This window comes from Ptychodera flava, chromosome 3 (assembly GCF_041260155.1).
Source record: "Ptychodera flava strain L36383 chromosome 3, AS_Pfla_20210202, whole genome shotgun sequence".
Classification (NCBI taxonomy): domain Eukaryota; kingdom Metazoa; phylum Hemichordata; class Enteropneusta; family Ptychoderidae; genus Ptychodera; species Ptychodera flava.
This window is the reverse complement of record NC_091930.1, coordinates 48,129,666-48,153,777: the sequence shown is the minus strand read 5'-3', so window position 1 is coordinate 48,153,777 and position 24,112 is coordinate 48,129,666. Positions and strand designations below refer to the sequence as shown.

General features: G+C 36.9%; 3 protein-coding genes across 3 annotated transcripts in view; all 3 read right to left on the bottom strand.

Moving 5' to 3' along the window:
- The window catches only part of LOC139129350 (uncharacterized), a 26,686-nt gene extending 5,371 nt beyond the window's left edge, over positions 1-21,315 (bottom strand). The window contains exons 1-9 of the mRNA XM_070694984.1: positions 20,604-21,315; positions 20,180-20,272; positions 18,923-19,015; positions 17,657-17,749; positions 17,183-17,275; positions 14,238-14,468; positions 12,578-12,691; positions 10,338-10,715; positions 8,979-9,640 (exon numbers count right to left, since the gene is read on the bottom strand). Coding sequence (XP_070551085.1) covers positions 9,087-9,640; positions 10,338-10,715; positions 12,578-12,691; positions 14,238-14,468; positions 17,183-17,275; positions 17,657-17,749; positions 18,923-19,015; positions 20,180-20,272; positions 20,604-21,315 — 2,361 coding nt within the window. The 3' untranslated portion in view covers positions 8,979-9,086. The remainder of the gene's footprint in view (positions 1-8,978; positions 9,641-10,337; positions 10,716-12,577; positions 12,692-14,237; positions 14,469-17,182; positions 17,276-17,656; positions 17,750-18,922; positions 19,016-20,179; positions 20,273-20,603) is intronic.
- Positions 3,808-5,642, bottom strand: LOC139126980 (uncharacterized). Its single transcript, XM_070692901.1, has 2 exons — positions 5,420-5,642; positions 3,808-5,136 (listed from the first exon to the last, which is right to left on the bottom strand). Exons 1-2 carry the CDS (start codon positions 5,562-5,564, stop codon positions 4,295-4,297), a joined length of 987 nt encoding a protein of 328 aa, XP_070549002.1. The 5' UTR covers positions 5,565-5,642; the 3' UTR covers positions 3,808-4,294.
- On the bottom strand, positions 21,313-24,112 carry LOC139130180 (uncharacterized). Its single transcript, XM_070695921.1, has 2 exons — positions 23,865-24,112; positions 21,313-21,878 (listed from the first exon to the last, which is right to left on the bottom strand). Exons 1-2 carry the CDS (start codon positions 23,966-23,968, stop codon positions 21,407-21,409), a joined length of 576 nt encoding a protein of 191 aa, XP_070552022.1. The 5' UTR covers positions 23,969-24,112; the 3' UTR covers positions 21,313-21,406.

Here is a 24,112-nt window from a genome sequence, read left to right as displayed (position 1 = left end):
AAATAGATATTTCCATTTCTGTACAAAAGTATTTGTAGCACAGTTTTCAAATGTGTAGTGTAGACTGTCAGGGATACACACTGCATTGTAATGGAATGACGTGACATTGACACATTTCAATGTCATTTTTGGACAATATTTTCTTATAAAAAGACTTCTTTGAAGAAATGGAGAACAATAGTTTACTGCTTGAAGACTTTGAATTTTACATTAATAAAAGTACATGTACTGTGTTTAGGTAGCTTTTATGTAAACTACATTTTCATTGATATCTTTCAGGAAGTGATAAGGACTGAAGGCTGGACTGATAGATACAGAGAAGATGACTCCAGTGAGATAATCGATCACAGTAATACTTGTAATGCTGAATCTGCAGTGGAATTCTACTTGGACTGTGAGGGCAGTATTGATGATGGTGACAACAGAATGAATCACAGCTGTCACAGTTTGAAACTGATGGTGATGGATATTCTGATTGACTTGTAATGATGAATCTGCAGTGGAATTCTACTTGGACTGTGAGGGCAGTATTGATGATGGTGACTACAAAATGAATCACAGCTGTCACAGTTTGAAACTGATGGTGATGGATATTCTGATTGACTTGTAATGATGAATCTGCAGTGGAATTCTACTTGGACTGTGAGGGCAGTATTGATGATGGTGACAACAGAATGAATCACAGCTGTCACAGTTTGAAACTGATGGTGATGGATATTCTGATTGACTTGTAATGATGAATCTGCAGTGGAATTGTACTTGGACTGTGAGGGCAGTATTGATGATGGTGACAACAGGGGCGCGTTCGATTTGCCCAATCGTGATTGTGATTACTATGACGTCACTGATCAAAGCGAGGCTGTAAACAAAACGGGATAGCACGATCATGTTTACATGTCATGGCTGCCCTCAGCACCGCCGCTTATTTCTACTTTCGTAGTGTAAGGGAAATTTTTAATTTTCAGGCTTACTTTTTGTTTTCCGAAGAAGATGATGATGATGACAGTTTGTTCTTGCTATGTCGTGCAAAAGAAAGGAAGGCGAGAGTGAAAATTACTGGTTATGCCGAAAATGTAGTTCCGCAATATCGCCTGGACGATTTCAAGCGACATTTTCGTCTGCATCGGGAAACATTCGATATCGTACAACGCTTGCTAGCAACCAACTGTCTCGTACAACATCGCCGGGGAAGACCGCCTGTTGACCTAAGCAAGCAGTTGCTAATAACTCTTTGGGTTAATGGCAATCCAGAATGCCTGAGGTCCGTAGCTGACAGATTCGGAGTGAGTGCGTCCACTGCATACGTTACTTACCCAAGAGTTTGCGTGGACATCGTAACTCATCTGGCACCACTTGTGATCGTCTGGCCAACTGAATCCCAACAACGGTTACGGCAAATAATGGAGAAGTTTGAGCAACATCAAGGCCTTCCACAATGCATAGGTTGCATCGACGGGACACACATCCCGATTAAAGCTCCAAGCGAACGGGTATAAGTGTAGGATTCATAAATAACCCATGAATAATGTAGTTTTGCGTTTATTTTTTTGGTTTCGATCAGTCTTCAGAATGAGTTGGTCTGAATATTTAGCTGAAAAATTTCGATCATGGAAGTTCATGAAAATATATTATGCACTTTTGCAACCTTTGAAACTACACACCTGAACAGAAATATTTGCAACTAGAAAACAAAAATGCGTCTTGAACTATTTGATTAAAAGGCAAAACAGAAAGCGAATGGTTGACAATGATATGACTTGTTTTAGTAAGCGACCAGCAATGTGACGTCTCTATCTTTACCCCCATAGGAAGAAGATTACTTGAATCGCAAGGGTTTTCATTCCATTGTTCTTCAAGGTGTTTGCGATGCAGATTATCAGTTTACTGATATCTACTGTGGATGGCCTGGCTCCGTTCATGACGCCAGAGTGTTGAGAAATTCTCCCCTCTGTAACGAAGCCCAGACAACCGAGGAGGAGTGTTTTCCAGGAGGTGCATATTTAATCGGCGATCAAGCATATCCACTGAAAACATGGCTCATGGCTCCCTTTCGTGATACAGGTACATTGAATCACGCACAAAGATCGTTCAACAAAAGGCTCAGTGCGAAAAGACAGCGAATTGAACAAACATTTGGATTGTTGAAAGGACGGTTCAGAAAACTTCGTGTCACTATGGATGTCGATGTCATCGAAGACATTCCAACCATTGTCAGTGCCAGTTGTGTATTGCACAACATATGTTGTATGGGTGAGGAGGATTTCCTGGAGTACTTGGATGGGCCACACGATGAGGAAGTTAACAACTTCGAGAATATTTTCCAACATGATGCAGAGGCTTTGGGAAAAAGAAACGAACTAGTCGCGTTATTGTAAAAGGAGGAATGAACGAGTTGAACGAACGAACGAACGAACGAATGAATAAATGAATGAATGAATCGAGGGGGAAAGTATGGGGTTACAAGGAAAATGTTACGGAGGAAGGAAGGGATACTTGATTATATATGAACATTGAATGTGTATTTGCAGCTGTCATAGAATACATCACTGAGCAGCAATCATTTCACAGACAAATGTCCATTTAAAACGTTAACAATTATTTATCAAAAGTATTTTAAGTAGTAAGATTTAGCTTATGAATCATAATCATCACCTTTTTCCTTTTTTAACAAATCTCACTTGACAACTATGGTTATAAATATATTCACGCGCGATTGTTTTATGTATTAAAATTTTGTGTTGATAAATTAGAAGCATTTCTGGCAATTTTAATATTAAATGTTGGTAAACTGTTTAAATAACTTTGTTATAACTTTGGTTTTGAATATAATGTTATAGAACAATGCAAACATTATTGGTAATTTTAGTATAAAGAATCTGTAAATAAATTGGCTGACAGCTTTCTATACTGATTTTAAATCAAAAATATTTATTTTGCTTATAGAATAGCGCTAACATTTTTTAACTAATTTATATTAAATGTATAAGGAATCTGTAAATGAGTAAATTAGCTGACAATTTTCTTGTAGAAATAAAGTTATCGAAATTGATTTTAATGTGATGCACTTCTTATCCCCCCATCCCGAACCAAAAAAACAAACAACAACAAATTTAAACAGACCCGCCATATTTGAAATTCATATAGGCCCTAAAGATGTACCAGTAATCCAGCCGAACTTAAAGCAGAAAATGGAGAAAGAAAATGTATTCCCGGTAACCCGACCAACTCTAGAAAATCGCTTGCCCCAGACTTTGTTTTCGGATTTTGAAAACCTTCTGTAAAATATTGCTAAATTTTACTAAATTGTAGCGTTTTTGGGGGGTCCTGATAAAAATGGGAAAAATAAATTGACCGACCTACAACCCAAATTTTCGAAAGTACGTTTCATGAAACACGCAACTTTTTAGACTTGAACAACTAGCTGAAACTAGATTTTTTTTCATTTTAATCTTCAAATTACGCGTGAATTTTTCAAAATTTTACTACATATTTTGGGTCGCATCCTATACATACCCTTCTCGGTGACATGTTACATAAAACCCAATGTTTTACTGTAATGAACGGCCTTAATCAATACCAGGTAGATGTTATTCTTTTTCCCCTTCTATTTATACATCTCCGATCCGGGTAATTGATTGTACTCTGTTGTCCCTCAGTTATAAGCTTTAGAATTTGCATAAGTGTCAAGCAAAAATGCTGTCAATTGGCCAAACAATTAAGTTAATCGCACCAGTTATCAGAGTTTCAATCACAGTGTTCTGTTTTAAACGCTATCTCATAAATAAAACAACTACACCAGTCGAGTAATAATGTACAATAACAAAACAATTTAATGCACCGTATAGAACTGAGTACATTGATTTTCATTGAAAATTTAACGTTAACAAAAATTTGAAATTTTACGTATTACAAAAGATCATCAATGACAAGCAGATACGCAGTACTGACTTGTCTCCTGAGTACATTCAAACACAGCATGGAATATTTTAATTAACATTGAGTCACATGAACTCCATTGTCTCGAATATTAAAATCCAAACGATAAAAACAATTCCAGGATTAAAATATGAAACTTCTCTTTCTTAGTGATTCGTTTTTCTGACATAGTCGGAATTATGTTTCATGAAAATCACGTAGGCCTCTCGCCTACTCATATTATAATGTATTAATTTAAAATCAAACAAAAGTTAACAACGAGAAAACGCATATGAAGAATTGATATATCTTTAACTTTGAAAATGTGTTCAAACTGTTCAAATCAGTTCAATTCTTCTCTGCCATCTTCGAGAATATATCAAGGAATCGATTCATTGATCATAGTATTGTCTCTGTGCCACCTTTCCATCATCTCTTTCTTTTCTGTCTCTCTCTCTTGTTTCTCTTTTCTGTAATCCTCAAATGCGGCAAGAAATGAGTCCGAAGCGGATGTCCGTCGTTTTTTCTTCCTCATCCTTGGTTCGCGTTGATCACTTCCAGCTCCATCCGCAGTGCCATCCACTGATTCTGCCTGAGGCAAGTCACCCTGCCCTTCCTCCCTACGTTCGAATCCTTTGATATTCGAATATACAGTAGGAGGATGGACAGAATGACTCATGCCATAAATACGAGCAAACTCCTCGTAAAATGGGCAGCTTTTTCTGTTGTTGCCGGTGGTGTTATTGTGGTCTGTCGTAGCTGTAAAAGCCGCCTTGAGGTTCAGAAATTTGCGTTCACAGGAGTCGGCCGAATAATTGTGATTCCGTTCGATAAGTTTGTCCGATATCTCTTTCCATACAGCCTTATTTTTGATGCGAGGATCTTTCATTTTTGGTACCTTACCTTCATATAAGTCGAGCAGAAGCAACACAGCTTCGCGGGTCCACACGGTTCGTGGCGATAAACCTGCGGCCGCGGACTCAGGCTCGTGATCAACCAAGCTCGTCGATGGTGTATTAGGTGATTTGGTTGGTCTGACTGTAGATTTCGTTGGCAGTGGGTCTGGCTGTGGGCATGCAGAACTAGACAGTGCTGGCGGTGTTACTGAGTCAGCGTGATGACTGGTTGGATCACCCTCCGCCTCCGGCATTATTTTCACAACTTTACTGCTGGCAACATGGGGATATTTTAGTTTTATCACAGCAATGGCTGTATCTCTATCTGTAAAATACATACAAAAACACGATGATGAAATTACCATTCACATAATGAAAGTTTTGAAAATGCACGATCCTTGATTCCCAAAAATGATATCCATTTATGATTTACCAAAATGACAGAGCAGACGATATTTGCGTTGCCGCAAAAAGAAATAGCTGGAGCGTACACATATAGGAGGCCTTTCGCCGCCTCGAGCACTTGCATTTTGTTCATTTACGAAGAAAAATTACTTTTTCTATTCACGAAAAAGTAGAGTAAATTAAATATACGTCTCACAACTTACCTCGCTTAAAAAGATCACTGTACAAGTCAAATTCTACTTTAGAAAGCTTCAAATTTACCGCCGATCCAGCGCCACCAGTGTCGTCTGCCATCTTGTAATCACAACAATCACGCTCCGGAGCGTGATTGTTGTGATTGTCAATCATGATTGTTATTGGGCGTATTCGAACGCACGATCACGATCATGATTGGCCAATCACAATCATGATCGCAATAATCGAACGCGCCCCTGAATGAATCACAGCTGCCACAGTTTGAAACTGATGGTGATGGATATTCTGATTGACTTGTAATGATGAATCTGCAGTGGGAATTCTCCTTGGACTGTGAGGGCAGTATTGATGATGGTGACAACAGAATGAATCACAGCTGTCACAGTTTGAAACTGATGGTGATGGATATTCTGATTGACTTGTAATGATGAATCTGCAGTGGAATTGTACTTGGACTGTGAGGGCAGTATTGATGATGGTGACAACAGAATGAATCACAGCTGTCACAGTTTGAAACTGATGGTGATAGATATTCTGATTGACTTGTAATGATGAATCTGCAGTGGAATTCTACTTGGACTGTGAGGGCAGTATTGATGATGGTGACAACAGAATGAATCACAGCTGTCACAGTTTGAAACTGATGGTGATGGATATTCTGATTGACTTGTAATGATGAATCTGCAGTGGAATTCTACTTGGACTGTGAGGGCAGTATTGATGATGGTGACAACAGAATGAATCACAGCTGTCACAGTTTGAAACTGATGGTGATGGATATTCTGATTGACTTGTAATAATATATCCGGAGTTGAAATTATAACGGACTGTGAGGGCAGTATTGATGATGGTAACCAAATGCCAGTTAAGAAACTGATAGGGATGGAAGTTCTGATCAAGACACTGACAAGCATAAACATTCCACTCTTGATGGCTGTAATGGTGACATTTGTGTACTACAGAATGAATGACAGCTGCCAGTTTTGACACTTATAACAATGGATAATCTGATATAGACACTCACACTCACAACATCAGAGATGCCACTCTTCATGACTTTAATGATAGTGACATTTGTGACCAAAACCACAGTTTTACAGAAAATAAAATTACATGGTCAAGTGGGATTGATAACTTCTCCATTTCAAAGAGACTGTGTATGCCATGAAGTGAACACATGTAAACATACAGGATGTAGAAATGATGTGACTGGTACAGTACTGTGATCATGAAGTGATATAGTTCAGTGTGTAATGTATGCCAGTTGTACTGTCATTTACAGCACATTTTGGATTTCCTTGTTTCTCCATTTTCTAGATGTTTTTTATTCTGCTTTCTGCTTTAAGCCTTACTGAGTCAAAGCTTCTTTCAGTGTAAATCATTTGCAGTACACGATTACATGTCAGAAAATACAGATTTCTCTATGTTGAATGTAAGATTAACCGTTATCAGGACTCATGAACACTCTCAAACTTAATGAAGATATACTGGCGCATGTAAATATATGTCAAATGCATTATATCGTTTGTTAGGGTTAGGATTAGAATTAGAGTCTCAGGGATGCAGTTAAGAAAATATATTGCATATTTATTGTGCAGTGTTTCCCTCAATTTCAAAATTTCCTGTAAAGATAGAGATCTGAACTATTCTGATAAGTTAAAATATGTATGTATAAATTTACATGTAATAAATTCTGTTATCCTTTCAATGTTGGTAATAAGGTAATATGGTACTGAATATTTCATCTTTTATAAAAAATAAATTTTTATGCTTAAGGGGTTTGTATATCTCAATTATGATACAAAAAACTCATAGCATTGTAATAATATGGTACATAAGTATATATATATATATATATATATATATACATATATATATATATATATATATATATATATATATAACTACTAATATATATATATATATATATTAGTAGATAGAGCACTCTGAGATTGTTGGGCAGCCTCTTGCGTAATATAAGGGGCGTTCACTGTTGGCACTATGCTTCGCTCATGGAACGTATTGCCGTTGGAGCACTCTGGTGAGTCAATATTTTCAATCCTCAACAATGTGTAACCGTACTCTCTGTGCCCAAGTTCAGAGGTTGCCATAAAGCCATTATGGTGATAACCGGGAGGGCACATTGTATACATTTTTGTGTATATATACATATACATATACATATACATATATATATATATATATATATATATATATATATATATATATATATATATATGTATGTATATATGTATATGTATGTATTATGTACAATATATATATATATATATATATATATATATATATATATATATATATATGTATGTATTATGTACATGTATTTATGTATGTATCTATGCTTGCATGCATGTGGGTATGCATGTAGGTATGCATGCATGTGTGTATGTATGTATGTATGTATGTATGTATGTATGTATGTTTGTATGTGTGTATGTATGTATGCTTGTATGTTTGTATGTATGTATGTATGTATGTATGTATGTATGTATGTATGTGTAAGTGTATATATGTATGTATGTTCCGGTATGTATGTATGTATGTATGTATGTATGTATGTGTGGATGTATTTATACAATTATGCGTGCCCGGGTAAAGGTGTGTCTGTCTGTTTGTATGATTATGTTTGTCTGTGTACAGTAAAAAGTTTAGAATCATCTGACTTATAAAAAGGGGGAATGAAGATTCACATCTCGCTGAATGTGGAGTTTGGTGCTACTGAACATGTCAATCCCAAGTTTGAAGTTTAATAATGTGGAAGTGGTAGAAAAAATTTTTGAACAATAGTTAATCTGAGTTTTAATATCAAATTAATATGTATCTTACAGGGTAACTTTCTTTCGTTTTTTCATTTTGATATCTTGTTTTATTTAGTTTCAGTGAATTTTTTTTCACGAAACTTAACATAAAATTAAGTGGAAATATAAATTTGCAGGATCTCACAGGTATTTTCATTTACAGAGAGTCCTGTTTACTGTTAAATTTGAGAAAATACTGCAAATTTTATGGCTTGGATTTCCAACTTTTACTTAACATATGAGCCATGCTTATCAAAGCACTGAGTGTAGTGATCCCAAGTACAAATGTTTCTATGATAAATTAAGATTTAAAACCAAGGAAACGATTTTATATCCTTGCAATTTCGCTTCTTTGCAAAGAAATAGTATCTCTACAAATGATGTTTCGAAATCACCTAATAAACATTTTATTGGGTTCAGTTGCAGTAAGCTTTTTGAAACACGTTAATATGATATCAGCATTTATTGTACTGCATAATATACAAACTGATTTGCTCCGTAGGATAACTTAAAGTACAATTAAATTTTGACTAAATTAACTAGCTACAAGCAAAATATCAATGTATTTTTGATAAACTTAAGACTCCTGAGCCACAGGCTTCATGACCCCATTAACTGACAATTTTTCTCCAACCCGCTGTTCTCCACATGTCCGTATTAATTTTTTTTGCGCTTTTCCGTATTGAAGGAATAGAGCGAGATACAGTGGTTCACCTTTCCAAACATGTCATTGCTACATAGATCTACCTACCTCTTCCGACCTGCCTCAACTGATGATAGACTTCCTTCTGTTCATCAGGAATATCAGCGTCATCAACGATTGCCTGGATACGCTCCTGTAGATCCTCTTGTTTTGCAGTCAAACAGGCTTGGCGGTCGCCTTCCCTGACCTCTTCTGAACCAACTTGCTGAAACGCTCTATTATGTCTTGTTTGCATTTGGTAGGAATGTCAAAGTCATGAACAATGTTCTCAACATACTCCATGAGTACATCGCCCTCTATCACCAGCTTTTGATCAGGCTTGCCGGTCTTGTCTGGACCCAAAGGCAGGAACTTCTGGAAAGCCATCATCAATTCTTGCTTTATTTCTACAGGAATATCTACTTCATCGATTATGGCCCCTGTGTTTCGGACGAACTCTTGTCGCTCAAAAACCAATTCAGAATGAGAGGCATTCAGTTGTTGTAATTCAGTCCGTATCTTGATCCATTCATTCATAAGTTCATCAAGTTCAGTTTGTCTATCTCTCTCTTGTTTCACTGACATTGCTTGTAGGACATCTCTGTCTGTAGCTTTCCGTCTTGTTGTTTGTTGTCTCATTGTAACAGTGGGCTGTTCTCTCAGAATGTCTGATTTGATTTCCTCATTCATCTCTTCGATGACTTCAATAGGCAGATGGTAGATGTCCTTACCTGAATACAGATGTTAATTACAATCGTACACGATAACTGAATTCATGCTATGTCATAATGAACTCTTAAAATCTCCAAAGTCAAAAGTGGGGATTGCAAGGGCTAATCATATCGCTTTTAATATTCACAACTTTGACAAAACCAGAAGGCCTACATCCGGACGAAAGGAAGGATCAACACAATAATGTTTGCAGACAAAGTTATTACTGGTTTGGAGTCGTAAATCAGTAACGATCGATTGAGATATTTTCAACATTTTAGATGTCACATGTATTTAAGTCACTTCACCTTAAGTTTTATGTATACAGTAAATCACAAGATTACATATATGCACTTGCACACTACCTAAAACCCCTGACCCGAGGTTTTTCTACACAGTGTAGGCAAGATGGGATGGAAGTTGTCTATGGTCGACCATTTTTTACATGTAGACATCTTTCAATAAGTCGAACGACATCAACAACAGCTCGTTTGCAATAATATTGGTGAAAAAGGGTCAAAAGATAGCGATAATGTCCCTTTAAATACTGCAGTAACATTTATCTACGGATCCAATTACCAAACAACATTATGCCCCACGCGTAATGGTGGAGAAAGACACGACGTATCTATCCACGCACCTAATCGTTCATCTGCATCACAAATGTTTTATCCGTCTTTCCCATACTTATGATTTATAATCGCCATTTGAACATACCTTCCAATTCCTCCTGACATAGCAGATACTCTTCATAGTCTATCGATGTTCCTAAGGACAGATAGAGGGCTCCAATTTCATCCAGCAGACTCTCAGACAGGAATGTACTCTTCACCATCCTGTAGAGACTTCCACTTGAATAGTCATCCATCAAAGACTCCAGGGCTTCCGATGACTGGCAATCCATGATATAGGAAATGCTTCCTTCGCCTATATCATGTAACTCCATATGTTTATGGCGTTGGTCTAGTTGTTTCCCAACCAGTACAGCGTTTTCTTTTGTTTGTTTGTTGGAGTAGAAGGCGGCAGCAACTTCCCTCACACTTTTACCTCTCTTTGGAATGATACCGTCTGGTCTCACTTTTATTTCAATTTGACCTGAAGTGACCAATAAGAGTATACTTACATTTTATTGTCCTATTTTGAGCACGGTTCTAAGAGGAGTATTCCATTTAATGGCACTCCACGAATTGTTGAATCGAGAAAGTTATTTCGCAGCCATTACTACAATACTCAGCAAATGTTTTGTTGAGACTAGCTCAGTGCTAGTGAATTCACTGATTTTACTTTGCATAGTATGCAGATACGTTGTACGATATACGTTCTCGTCTTTTGCAACCATAACGTAGCTTCGTTATAAAGAAGATCTTCACACTGTAATTTCCAGTTTCTAGGCTAACCAGGTGATATATTGCAAATTCGTTGCGTATCACTTACTGACTTGCCAAAGTCCATGAAATAATGAACTTTATTTTGTATGAAGCCTCAAAGACTATGAAATCTTATATTATTATTATATATTATTCGAAATGCTTCGTATATCATATTATTGATTTTGTTTCGTAGATGAAATTTTCCCTTATTTTTCCCAAAAGCATACGTAAAGGATAAATCTCTCGACCTTCGTTTGGTTCAATAGACATTCGGTAAAAGCCCATCAAAGACTTTTTCATTGCAAGTGAAAAGAGGCGAAGTAATTTGTTTTAAAAATATTGTAAATTAATCGTTAATGCAATCTTTGAAAATGAAATTAGTAGAAAGCAGATATCAATATTCATCAAGCCATAACTAACAGTGCGTGTACGTGCTTTGCCTCGTCATGACAAACCGGCGTATTCAAAACGAATAAGCCAATGCATAGTAGGCGCATATGTCATTTGTCATTTATATGCTTCCCAATCGGTGGAATATTGTCACGATATTGATTATATTCCACAAAAGGGGCGCTGTAATTGGTCTTTGGCGACGGAAAAGTAAAAGATGCTAAGACCAGAATTCATCATTGAGCACATCAGCATTACTCAGCTACCCTCATATGGAGTTCATTCAGCCTTCAGTGATTACAGGGAGGGTTGGGCGGGGATTCACGTTTTTTTATTGTCTAAACTGTGACCCCAATGCCCTGTAGACTTTTCTAAAGTTTGAACACCCTCCCGATTCTAAGTTGGAAGTTTGAAATGTTGGCATGACCATGCCAAATCAACTTCAATGTAGACTTCCATGTTTACCCTGTATTCTCACCCTTCTTTGTTTTCCACTATATTTTCACTTTTAACTACAGTCATATATTAAATAATCAAATATGCATTAATGCACCGATATAATTAGTTTTGTATTGAAAAGAAGTGTTACGGGTTTCCCAACAGACACTCCATATATAGAGAATTGACAATTTTTTGTGAAATACAATCTGTTGCACACATATGAACGTCTAACAACCCAATCTGGTAAAGTACATTCATATAGTCAAAAATATATTAACACACTAGTTAGGCCTAAGCTAATTGAGCAAGAAGTTAACAATATTCACTTCCGTTTATCTAATCGAACCAAGTGTATCGACATTTGGAATTATTGTGAATCAGCTATGCATTTTAGCTAACGTCGTAATTTTGAATGTTTATCCTATAAATAAGAAACTAAATGAGAGAATAGGGCTATCTGCCCCCCCTCTCTCTCTCTCTCTCTCTCTCTCTCTCTCTCTCTCTCTCTCTCTCTCTCTCTCTCTCTCTCTCTCTCTCTCTCTCTCTCCTCTCTCTCTCTCTCTCACTTGAAGTACAATGATCTCTGTCGCTTAAGTTTAATGCATCTCTAGCAATCTTCAGACTGATGGATGAGACGTAACATTATATTGTGGTCTTAGGTTGTGATTAATGTCATAAATCTTCGCTGTTAAACAAAGCCTCGAAGATGCTTTCAAATTTCGCCTCCAAATAAGATTAATCTATTAATTTCCTTACCTTCCCGTCGTATACTTCCGGTACTTAATTTCTTTTCCATGGAAATGTCGACTCCCTTTCCATCACCAAGTGCTTTGGATTTCAATAGTAATTGCTCTCTATCTCGTGGTTCAACTGCTCATCAAGCAAAGGTGATTAAATTTAATATATTGGCATTTGAAATCTATATATTTATAACTTACAGATACCTCAATCCCAAGCAGCTGACTATTAATGACAATACGTAGGTCCGTACGTACAGTACACAGTACAGTACACAGACAAACATAGTCATACAAACAGACAGACACACCTTTACCCAGGCACGCATAATTGTATAAATACATCCACACATACCTACCTACCTACCTACCTACCTACCTACCTACCTACCTACCTACCTACCTACCTACCTACCTACCTACCTACCTACCTACCTACCTACCTACCTACCTACCTACATACATACATACATACATACATACATACATACATACATACATACATACATACATACATACATACATACATACATACATACATACATACATACATACATACATACATACATACATACATACATACATACATACATACATACATACATACATACATCATACATACATACATACATACATACATACATACATACATACATACATACATACATACATACATACATCAGGTGCCGCCAACTGGTAAATTTCATGAATTTCGCAAAATCATCACAAAACATGTTTTGAAGGCTGATATACCGATTTTTCGTATTTTTGACCTTGACCCAAAATTTGGAGGGGAAAGTAGAGCTGTTCGTAACTGCCCTCCCACTGGCATACACGGAAAATATGCCCTCCCACTGAATTTTGATGCCCGCTGCCCTCCAGTATCTATAGTCTGCCCGGTCCCCACACCCAACAACGTTTCATGCTCCCCTCTGCCCTCTTCCCACTACTGAAATTTCCCATTGCCAACTAGATGCCTACTAGGCAACCCAGATCAACGCAAACCGTGGGAGCAGCTGGCAGTATAGCTTGGAACATTGCTCCCCTCTAAGTAAGGCGCTAATCTCCCCTCAAGTTCAATCAACCACGCCGCTTTCCCCTCCCTCTATGTATCTTCCGGTGCCCACTGTCAAAAATTTTCTCCCCGCCCACTGAAAATAGTGAAATTTCTTCCCCGCCCACAGTAAATATAATTTTTTTTCTCCCCGCCCGCTATTAGTTTTGAAATTTGCCCGCCCGCTGAAAAACAACGCACAGACACCTTTTTGCACGAACAGCTTAGTTGGCGCACCTGATACATACATACATACATACATACATACATACATACATACATACATACATACATACATACATACATACATACATACATACATACATACATACATACATACATACATACATACATACATACATACATACATACATACATACATACATACATACATACATACATACATACATACATACATACATACATACATACATACATACATACATACATACATACATACATACATACATACATGCGTACATACATACGTACGTACATACATACATACTTAAGATGATAATGTGTACATTGAATCACAGATAAACCATAAATTAATAGTATGAGATCTTAATACGAATATATTATTCATACAATTACTGAATAAAAGAATTTGTTATTTTCTTACCTCCACGAAACTGGTAGAAATAAAATATCATTACGAATGCCGTAAAGAACGATGCTAGAAGAAATCCCTTGACCTCACCAACTAATGCTGTGATGGCCTCCAAAACAGGTAAGATTTGTCTACACGGAGTATGTCGTGTAACGCCGAACCTTGAAGACGTTCTTATCCTATGACCTTCGTCAGGTAATGAAACTTGGATAGGTTCATCTTCCGTTGAAGGAGGTAGATTTCCTGCAAAGGAAAGTATATTAGTTAATGTGTAGAGTATCCGTAATCTGAACTTAAAGGGACATTAGCTGTAACTTTTGACTAATTTTTCACTACTCTGTTTCAATGTATCAACTACAGAATTTTACTATAATCCGATCATCATGACCAATGCCCGGTGTCCTGCTTGCCAACACAGCCTGTATACGTGAAATGACCATTGTTATTGTTGATAAATGTATTCTAGTCCGGACCTGAATACAAAATTTAAACAATAACAATGCAGATTACACTCATATAGGGTATATTTATGAGCTAAATATTAGGAATTTCTCCATGGTTCAGGGATTCAAACCAGAAACTGCAGATGATACACAGAACAAACAAAATTTAAAAATGACCAAAGTTACAGCTAATGGATCTTTAAGTTTTATGCCTCTTGCAAACTTAAGAGAACAGTCACGGGTTTCCCTTTCTCTCAGAACGTTTTTCAAAGGAAATCTGCTATATGAGGTCAGAGAGCTACAGTCTGCCAACTTAAATTGTCTCAATATGTAGCCTCAAAAACAAACACTGATTTTGGACATTAAACACTTCTTAAGACAGGAGTGTAAAGGTACGCCTAAACAAGGAATATTACAGTGCTCGATGCTAAAAGCCGAGCGTTGTAAATAATAACTCAAATTACTTCAAGTGGAAATAACATCTGTTACCCAAATTTTATGCATCAAGCAGTATTCAGACAGACTGTCAGAACTAAACGGATCCTTAGCTCTGCAATCTCATTTATACAGACATAGGACGTGCTATTATATTTTGTTCAAGATTGTGTTAAAAATTGATTGATAATAATAGTTTTTGATATCAACTCTGAGTATTTGTTAGACATCGTAGATGTGTCAGCATGGAAAATCTCTAGCATTTCCGATATACAAAGATATAAAGTAAGTAATTAAGTAATAAATAAAGACATAGTAATTCGATGCTTTGTTAATCAATGACCTTGAAACGTCGAAGGCTTTTGCGTTCTTCAGAGACCATAGTATCAGTAACAGATATTATTAATTTGTACTTGATGTAATTTGTGTTATTTTTATAAGGCTAAAGTAAGTAATTTCTTTGTTTGGGTCCGTGCGGGTAGGTTTTTGGAGATATTTTGGAAAAAACCACAAACTTTCCTTTCGAAATTTCGCCGTTGATGGCGCTGTTTGTCGCAAAAACAAGTCGTGACTTTTAACTTTAAAGTCAAACATTCCTTTACGGCAGTCAATTTCACTAAAACACCAGGCGTAACGTAAAACGGTATCCTCTACACATTTACCTCTGTCGATAGTCGCTGCCTCACGTTCTCGCTGTCTGTTGTGGCTTTGCCTTCCCGATGAAAAAATTGATGAAAGCAGAGAAATTGTCGAAGTTACAAAACAGGAAAGCTTTGCACAGCTACTTAAAGGCATTGTCACTGTGAGCCATCGGGACTTGAACAGACAGAGATTCAGTCGGCCGACTTAAATTAACTTGGGTGCCACGATGGTACAGGTGACTCTGAGAGTAAAAAGCTAACGGCAGACTGAAAAATCGGAAGGTGTTGAAGCCAATTCTAGTTTATCTGTCTTTCAGTTTTGCCAAACATTTGGTTCATTTGTCCATTTTAACTTGGAACAAAAAGCATAGACTCTCAAAGAAGGGTCTTATAGTATGTAAAACAAACCGGTCAGTCCTGTAAACAAAATGCCTTTGACGTGCTGTTTGAAAGTGCAAGGAAAAAAGATATGAGGAGACTGGCGATTATGAAATGATTTCATTGACTCGATTTGGTTTAAAGGAAAGGTGCTGGTTTTACGGATGGTCAGGAGGAAACTATTGGTAGGACTTTGGTCAGGAGGAACATAGGGAAGACTTTTGTCGATGTCACCAGTGTCTTGTTCTCTCTGATGCACCATCTTTCAAACATTACACGCAGAGGCCCTAGGTTACCCGATCTGTTTGGTGTTTTCTTTCTGAACTTGGGCACATAAGATAGCTACAGTATACTTTTGTAGTGCACCATTCCTCAAACTGCCCAGATTTAAGTAATTTGATAAGGCCGTCAAGGTGCTGTGCAATGGTACTGACATGAGGACACATTCAACGCACAATAAAGAAATCTAAAAATAATAAGAGAAAAGCAAATCTTGACGAATGACTGTGTATTTTGACCCATTTATCATGAAAATGCGTAAAGCAATAATACAGTGTGTCACACTATGGCAGGACTATTCATATTCTTTGTGAAAAACTGTCCAATGGACCCTTTTCATAAGTCTAGCGGCCTCATGTGGGCACTGTGAATTTGAAGTCAAAATGGCCACAGGAGGGCGCTAGACTTATGTAAAGAGTCGATAAAGGCAAACTAATTTTGTGTTAAATTTTCTCTATGTGTTTTATGACCGCTTACCAGCGTACCTTTTACGATTTTGAGTAGACGCAAAGCAAAAAAATACTCGCTTTGGCCTAACACTCTGCTATGACCATCGGAAACTGTAATCTACCTATCAACCTATTATCTATCTATCTATCTATCTATCTATCTATCTATAAATTGATAGATAGACAGATAGATAGATAGATTGATAGATAGATAGATAGATAGATAGATAGATAGATAGATAGATAGACAGATAGATAGATAGATTGATTGATAGATAGATACTGTTGTTATTCGTAGTATGCTACTCCTATTTTGTCATAAAAACTCCCACCTGTACTTGCTTGATCAACGAACTCGTCAGATAAATTGTCTTCTTCGTCTGCGCTCAGTGCTGCTGCTGCTTCAGTAGGTAGCTCAGGCACAGCTTGAAAGCAAATGATACGTTTAAAGATAATACAATTTATCGTTCTTTATATATATATATATATATATATATATATATATATATATATATATATATATATATATATATATATATATCGATGAAGTCCATCGGTATTATCAAGAGACGAACAAAAACAGTTATTGCTTATTGCTTGTGACAGTATGTTTTTCACACAAGACGATGATTGCTTTATCGAGCAAAGGTTTATAAACATCATGGAATGAATTATACAGCTATTTTACGCCTTCTACTGGAATCAACAGGCAACCGAAGATCTTTGCAGGAAGATAGTCTGCAGAAAGATTGTGTAATTTAGATATTCCAGTGCACCACAGTGTTTTACCTTTCCTGAAATATTACCTGTACTGTCTCCATCCTCTTCCACACCAGTTTCATCCTCTCTGTCAGAGATCGTTGAGTCGCTGTCATTAACTGAAATCTCGTCGTCGTTGCCTACAGACGAAAGTAACATTTGAAGAATATGTGAACGTTCAAAATGAAAAAAATGCAGTTGATTATATAGTGTAATAGTCACATTGCTACTATGATTCTCATGCAGTGATACGTTATCTTAAATTCAGTTTACAAGTCCCTTTATGTTAACGGTGAACGTATTATATAGATTCAGGAAAATTGGCTCGGGTAAAGTGAACAGTTTAAGCGTTCTGGTATTCAACATTAACGGGCGACATCAAGATTCACGCACGAGTACACATTCACCCCCGCAAATACAAAATAGAAAAGCAAATCTTGACAAATGTCTGGGTTTTTTTGTACTCATTTGTCATGAAAATGCGAAAAGCTATAATACAGTGTGTCACACTACGGCAGGAGTATTCATGTTCTCTGTGAAAAACTGTCCAGTAGACCCTTTTTATAAGTCTCGCGCCCTCCTGTTGCCACTGTGAATTTGAAGTCAAAGAGAGGCCACTGGGAAAAATCTGGGCAGCGGCTAGAGGGTTCCCCCCAGTGGCCACGCTTTGACTTCAAATTCAAAGTGGCCACAGGAGGGCACTAGACTTATGTAAGAGTCAATAAAGGCAAACTAATTTTGTGTTAAATTTTCTGTATGTGTTTTTTGAGCGCTTACAAGCGTGCCTTTTAGGATTTTGAGTAGACGCAAAATAATAGAATACTCACTATGGCCTAACACTCTGCTATGAGCATCAGAAACTGAAATCTATCTACCTACCATCTATCTGTCTATCTATCTATCTATCTATCTATCTATCTATCTATCTATCTATCTATCTATCTATCTATCTATCTATCTATCTATCTATCTATCTATCTATCTATCTATCGATCTATCTATCGATCTATCTATCGATCTATCGTCTATCTATCTAGTTATCTATCTATCAATCCATCCATCCATCCATCTATCTCTCCATCCATCTATCTATATTATATGTAGATAGATAGATAGATAGATAGATAGATAGATAGATAGATAGATAGATAGATAGATAGATAGATAGATAGATAGATAGATAGATAGATAGATAGATAGATAGATAGATAGATAGATAGATAGATAGATAGATAGATAGATAGATAGATAGATAGATAGATACTGTTGTTATTCGTAGTATGCTACTCCTATTTTGTCATAAAAACTCCCACCTGTACTTGCTTGATCAACGAACTCGTCAGATAAATTGCCATCATGTTCTGCGCTCAGTGCTGCTGCTGCTTCAGTAGGTAGCTCAGGCACAGCTTGAAAGCAAATGATACGTTTAAAGATAAATACAATTTATCGTTCTTTATATATATATAATATATATATTATATATATATATATATATATATATAGGCCTATATATAGGCCTATATATAGGCCTATATATATATATATATATATATATATTATATATATATATATATATATATATATATATATATATATTGTTATGTAGGTCATTTTCCCCTGCACTCCTTCTGACCTGAGTTTAATTACTCCAGAACATTATCAAGGTCACTGCCCTTAATGACCTCACAACCTTGAGTAGAATTAGTCATTTTTGGAATGTTCTGGAAATTTAGTTACCTGTGTAAGCGAGATAATCTTAGAACAGTAATTAACATGTCAATAAAAGTTCTACATTGTTCTTATATGCTCTTATGAAAGCACATGGGTATAAATAGGACGTGCACAGGCTGCAGGCAGACATTTTGGGATCGTGTGTCTTGCGTGTTACTTCAAGACTTTGGAAACTCCAGCGTATTATTTTCAAGACTTTTCAAGACCTTCACTGCCAACGCTTGTGCAATTTCAAGCCTGTAAGCCAAAGGACTGTTCATTCATCAGACTGACCGTTATAACTCTGAGACTGGAGCTTTGCCGTCCCAGCTGAGATAAGTAATCTGTGCACTTTTACAGTTTGTAATGTATCGTTTTATTCGGAAACCGCTGAGTTCAACCTTTTGTTCGTAACAATATATATATATATATATATATATATATATATATATATATATATATATATATATATATATATATATATATATATATATATATATATATATATATATATATATATATATATATATATATATATATATAACTCTGAGACTGAAGTTTTGCCGTCCCAGCTGAGATAAGTAATCTGTGCACTTTTACAGTTTGTAATGTATCGTTTTATTCGAAACCGCTGAGTTCAACCTTTTGTTCGTAACAATATATATATATATATATATATATATATATATATATATATATATATATATATATATATATATATATATATATACGGTTATTTTATGCCTTCTACTGGAATTAACAGGAAACCGAAGCAGGTTGCAGGAAGACAGTCTGCAGAAAGATTCTGTAACTTAGATATTCCAGTACACCTCAGTGTTTTACCTTTCCTGAAATATTACCTGTACTGTCTCCATCCTCTTCCACACCATTTTCATCCTCTCCGTCAGAGATCGTTGAGTCGCTGTCATTAACTGAAATCTCGTCGTCGTTGCCTACGGACGAAAGTAACATTTGAAGAATATATGAACGTTCATAAAATGAACTGAATGCAGTTGATTTAATAATGTAATAGTCACATTTTCCGCAATGATTCTCATGTAGCGATACGTTATCTTAAATTCAGTTCACAATTTCCATTTATGTTAACAGTGAGCGTATTCTTCAGAATCAGGGATTGACGTCGCGCATATTTAACAGTTTAAGCATTCTTGTATTCAACATTATTGGGCGACATCAAGTTTCACGCACGAGCACACATTTCCTCCCGCAAATACACACACACTTCCCAATTCAATCAAAAGACAACAGACCGTGTATTGATACCTTTGTTTTCAACAGTGGGGTCTTTTTTTGTATCCTGGTCATTTCTGTATGCAGAGGTTTCTTGCAGATCGGCAGTTATAGATGTAACAAAGCATTCATTGCTACCCTGTGTATCCCGGGCGACTTTTTTCTTTATGTGCTCTCTTATTATCTTTGCACGCTGAAATACTGTCGCCTTCTTCGTTATGACCGACACGATTTTGGCTTTCAGATCCTGTGGGTCTTCACCCATATCTATCGCACATTCTGTCGCTTCGAGCATATCTATGTGTTTACTGACAATCTCATCACTGTGCGACCCTTCAGGATAGACTACGGGTATCGCTGCGCACATAGCTGCCAGAGTCAGGTTACCATAACTTGTCGTAGATGGCGGAATTAATACAAGATGAGATGACATCAGTTCACTGTTAAGTTCTTCAGTAGTTGTCACGATTTTAGGCGTGATCTTCAATCTTGAGCTCCGTGTCAGCTTCTTTGCTATCTCTTTTCCCTTATTTGGTGGCATTCCTATTATTTTCCATACAGTCGATGTTTTGTTGAAGTCATATACGAGATCAGCAGCATCGTTTACCGCCCTTATAGCAATATCAAGCTTTTGGGGGTCTTCAAACTCGTATTCCTGGACAACGGATATAATTTTGAATTTTTCGCCTTTGAGTACCGGCAGTATATCTGATCCGGAAGCCGCTAAGTATTCTTTGTTTATCATTGGCGAAAGAAGCTGCTGATTGGTTTTCTGATAACGTCGCTTGTATTCTGCATGGACACTTTCTCCAAGAGAAAATGAACACTTTGCCTTTTTAATTCACGTGGCATGATTCGCTTCCGAAATTCCAGTTCCTTTTGCTGCACCCGACAATTAAGGGGGTTATGTCATCTTTGTCAAAGAGATTGATCAGATAGCAAGACGCCTTCGGAAACACCCGTTTCAGGATTTTGAAGGTTGGTATTGAGGTGAACGCACTGAAGCCAAACACGAATTTGACATTTGTCAACTCTTCCAAATGAGGATAGTGTTCCCTGTGGTACAACAACCAATCGCTATGTGGCTCCTTGACTTCAAATACGCCTGTTTTTGTTGGAAGCTCAAGAGTTACATCGAGCTTATCCGCCTCCTCTTCTTCTTCTGGTGATGCTTTTATAGCTGTACAGTGGACAGATATGTCCATCTCCTGTAGTAGTTTGATCACTACATGAAGAGCATCGGTGATTCCTCCATGAATTGATGGACCCCATCGGTCAGATACGATCAACGCTTTGTCTGCCATATTGCTGTCAACGAAAAAAGGAGAAAATATGTTTGGTATTCATAAACGGTTCGATGTGTAAATACATCGCAGAGATCTCATTTATTCTTGCGGGTCTCCTAACAAAAATACTCTTGGCTTATGGCTTCCACAGGCCAAATTAGCGGTTTCATCGTACCAGTCTTAAAATTAGATACTTTAAAATGATATAATAAAACCGGACTCAAAATATATGATATACTATGGCGCACCAGTAATCGTCATGTGAATTTATAACTTGTAGGGTATAAGCTTAATGTATCGGCTCTTTCATGTTTGTCTATCTTCAAGTCATTGGGCATATTTGTATCTGTCAGTTTATCAGGGATATTCTTGCTCTCAGGCAGCGTATAATAAGGATGATGAGACGACACAATTTTTGCCAACTGATTTATTTCGAAGAATTGATGGCCATTTTGTCGATTCAACTTTGATCTAATAAACGTCATGGTTATTCCAATGTGGTAAGCTCAGGAGTCTTACGGGCCCATTACAAAAATGGTGATTTTTATGAGTGCACAAAATAACACCATGGTCTTCAACTGCCGGGTATAAAAAGCAAAAGTGAAATGTGTTAGTTGATTATTCTTTCTCCTTGAAATGTTTCGTTATTGATGCACCCAACTTAAAAAGAAATCGCTCACGACGAACTATGATGCGGTGTGGCCAATTGACTCCATGACAAACTGGGTCAAATGAAACTGATATCGTAATACTAATTAGTTTATACTATAACTTTATACTGTAAAGAGTCCATATACTTTTCATAAATTTATGGCTTGCAATCTCCATGTAGCGAGTTAAAGGGACATAGGCTGTAACTTGTGGCAAGTTTTTCAGTATTCTGCTTCTGTATATCAACTACCGTGTCTGACCCTAATCTGTTTGTTATGCAGAAATTTCGAGTATTCTTTCAGTCAACACAGCTTGTAAGTGTGTAGTGATCATTGTTTATTGTTTACCATTCTCGCGAGCCAGAGCAATAATTTCCGCTCCGCTGACCTACGCAAACGAGTAGCGCTAAGCTGTTGCCGTAAAGAGGCGCGTGGTTACGACGATGTTGTTTACAAAGGGATTCCGTTCCGGACCTAAATGCAATCTCCAACAATAATAATGGAGATTAAACTCGAATAGGCTGTGTTGATAAAGCACAGTTTAGGGATTCAATGCAGAAAGTGTAGGCAAACAACGAAACAAAGTTCTAAAAAATAGCCAAAACATACAGCTTTTGAGCTTTAAATGACGGACTATGAATAAACTGTTGAAAGATGAAGAGAAAAGATGCTTGTTATTTCAAATCTTGATCCATTATAATTATATAGTAAAGTATAACAGTTTAAATAAAGAAACAAAAGACCCTGCGATATTTTGCGTCCAGGCAATGTAAACGTAACACTTTAAAGCTGTGAAATACGATTCATTTAAGGAATAGTTTTTTCATCTGTAAGTCCCCGTACGTAAATGACATGATTCGCTTAACCGTTCGTTTCTAATACCCCTGTATCAATTGCAACAGGCGAACGCAAACATAACTGAAGGCACTAGGTCTAACGTACGATTTGGTGTTTAATGTCTGTTCTGAACAGATTCCTCATAAAATTATTATCAAAGGTTAGTCGGAAATGTCATAAATACGTCATCGTGAAGATTATACGTCGCAGCTGCAAGCTACCTTATCGCACTGTAACCCTTAACCATGTCCATATCAGAATACAGTGATAAAATATTTCAAAATGTGGGTAACAACTGACGTCTTTTCTCTTCATATCACACCATAGAGGGCGTAAGTGTCACCTTACTTGTAGCCGTGAGAAAATTAACCTACTTTTATTGAACGCCTTCTCTGGTTGTTTTACACTATTTTTTCATAGCCCTGACTCTTGCAGTGACAATTTACTGCTGCAGTACAAAATGTATCAACGTCAGGATACAATTTGTAACGATATACCATGTTATTGCCCTACCAGCTTACCTTTTGGTTTTGCTGCCTCGTCGTCCGCCATTACCATCGGAGCGTTCAACACGTTCACTCCCTTTGCTGTCGGAAGTACTAGGTTTTACATCGGAGCTTGCCATGCCGACTCTTGATCAGAGCAAATCAAGTCAAAGAAATCTGAGGCCTAATAGGATGACGTAACTCTGATCAAGGAAAGCCGAGAAAGGTCGGAGAGAAGGACACGAACAAAACTGAACTGTGTCAGAGCTGCAGACCTCGCAAAA

What these genes read in the sequence shown, in the direction of transcription:
- LOC139126980 (XM_070692901.1), bottom strand. Translation starts at nt 5,564, where the DNA reads ATGATTGACAATCACAACAATCACGCTCCGGAGCGTGATTGTTGTGAT. An exon ending in CAGTGATCTTTTTAAGCGAG is followed by an intron (nt 5,137 to 5,419) that starts GTAAGTTGTGAG and finishes TGTATTTTACAG; the next exon opens with ATAGAGATACAGCCATTGCT.
- LOC139130180 (XM_070695921.1), bottom strand. Translation starts at nt 23,968, where the DNA reads ATGGCAAGCTCCGATGTAAAACCTAGTACTTCCGACAGCAAAGGGAGT. An exon ending in CGAGGCAGCAAAACCAAAAG is followed by an intron (nt 21,879 to 23,864) that starts GTAAGCTGGTAG and finishes TTTCGTTGACAG; the next exon opens with CAATATGGCAGACAAAGCGT.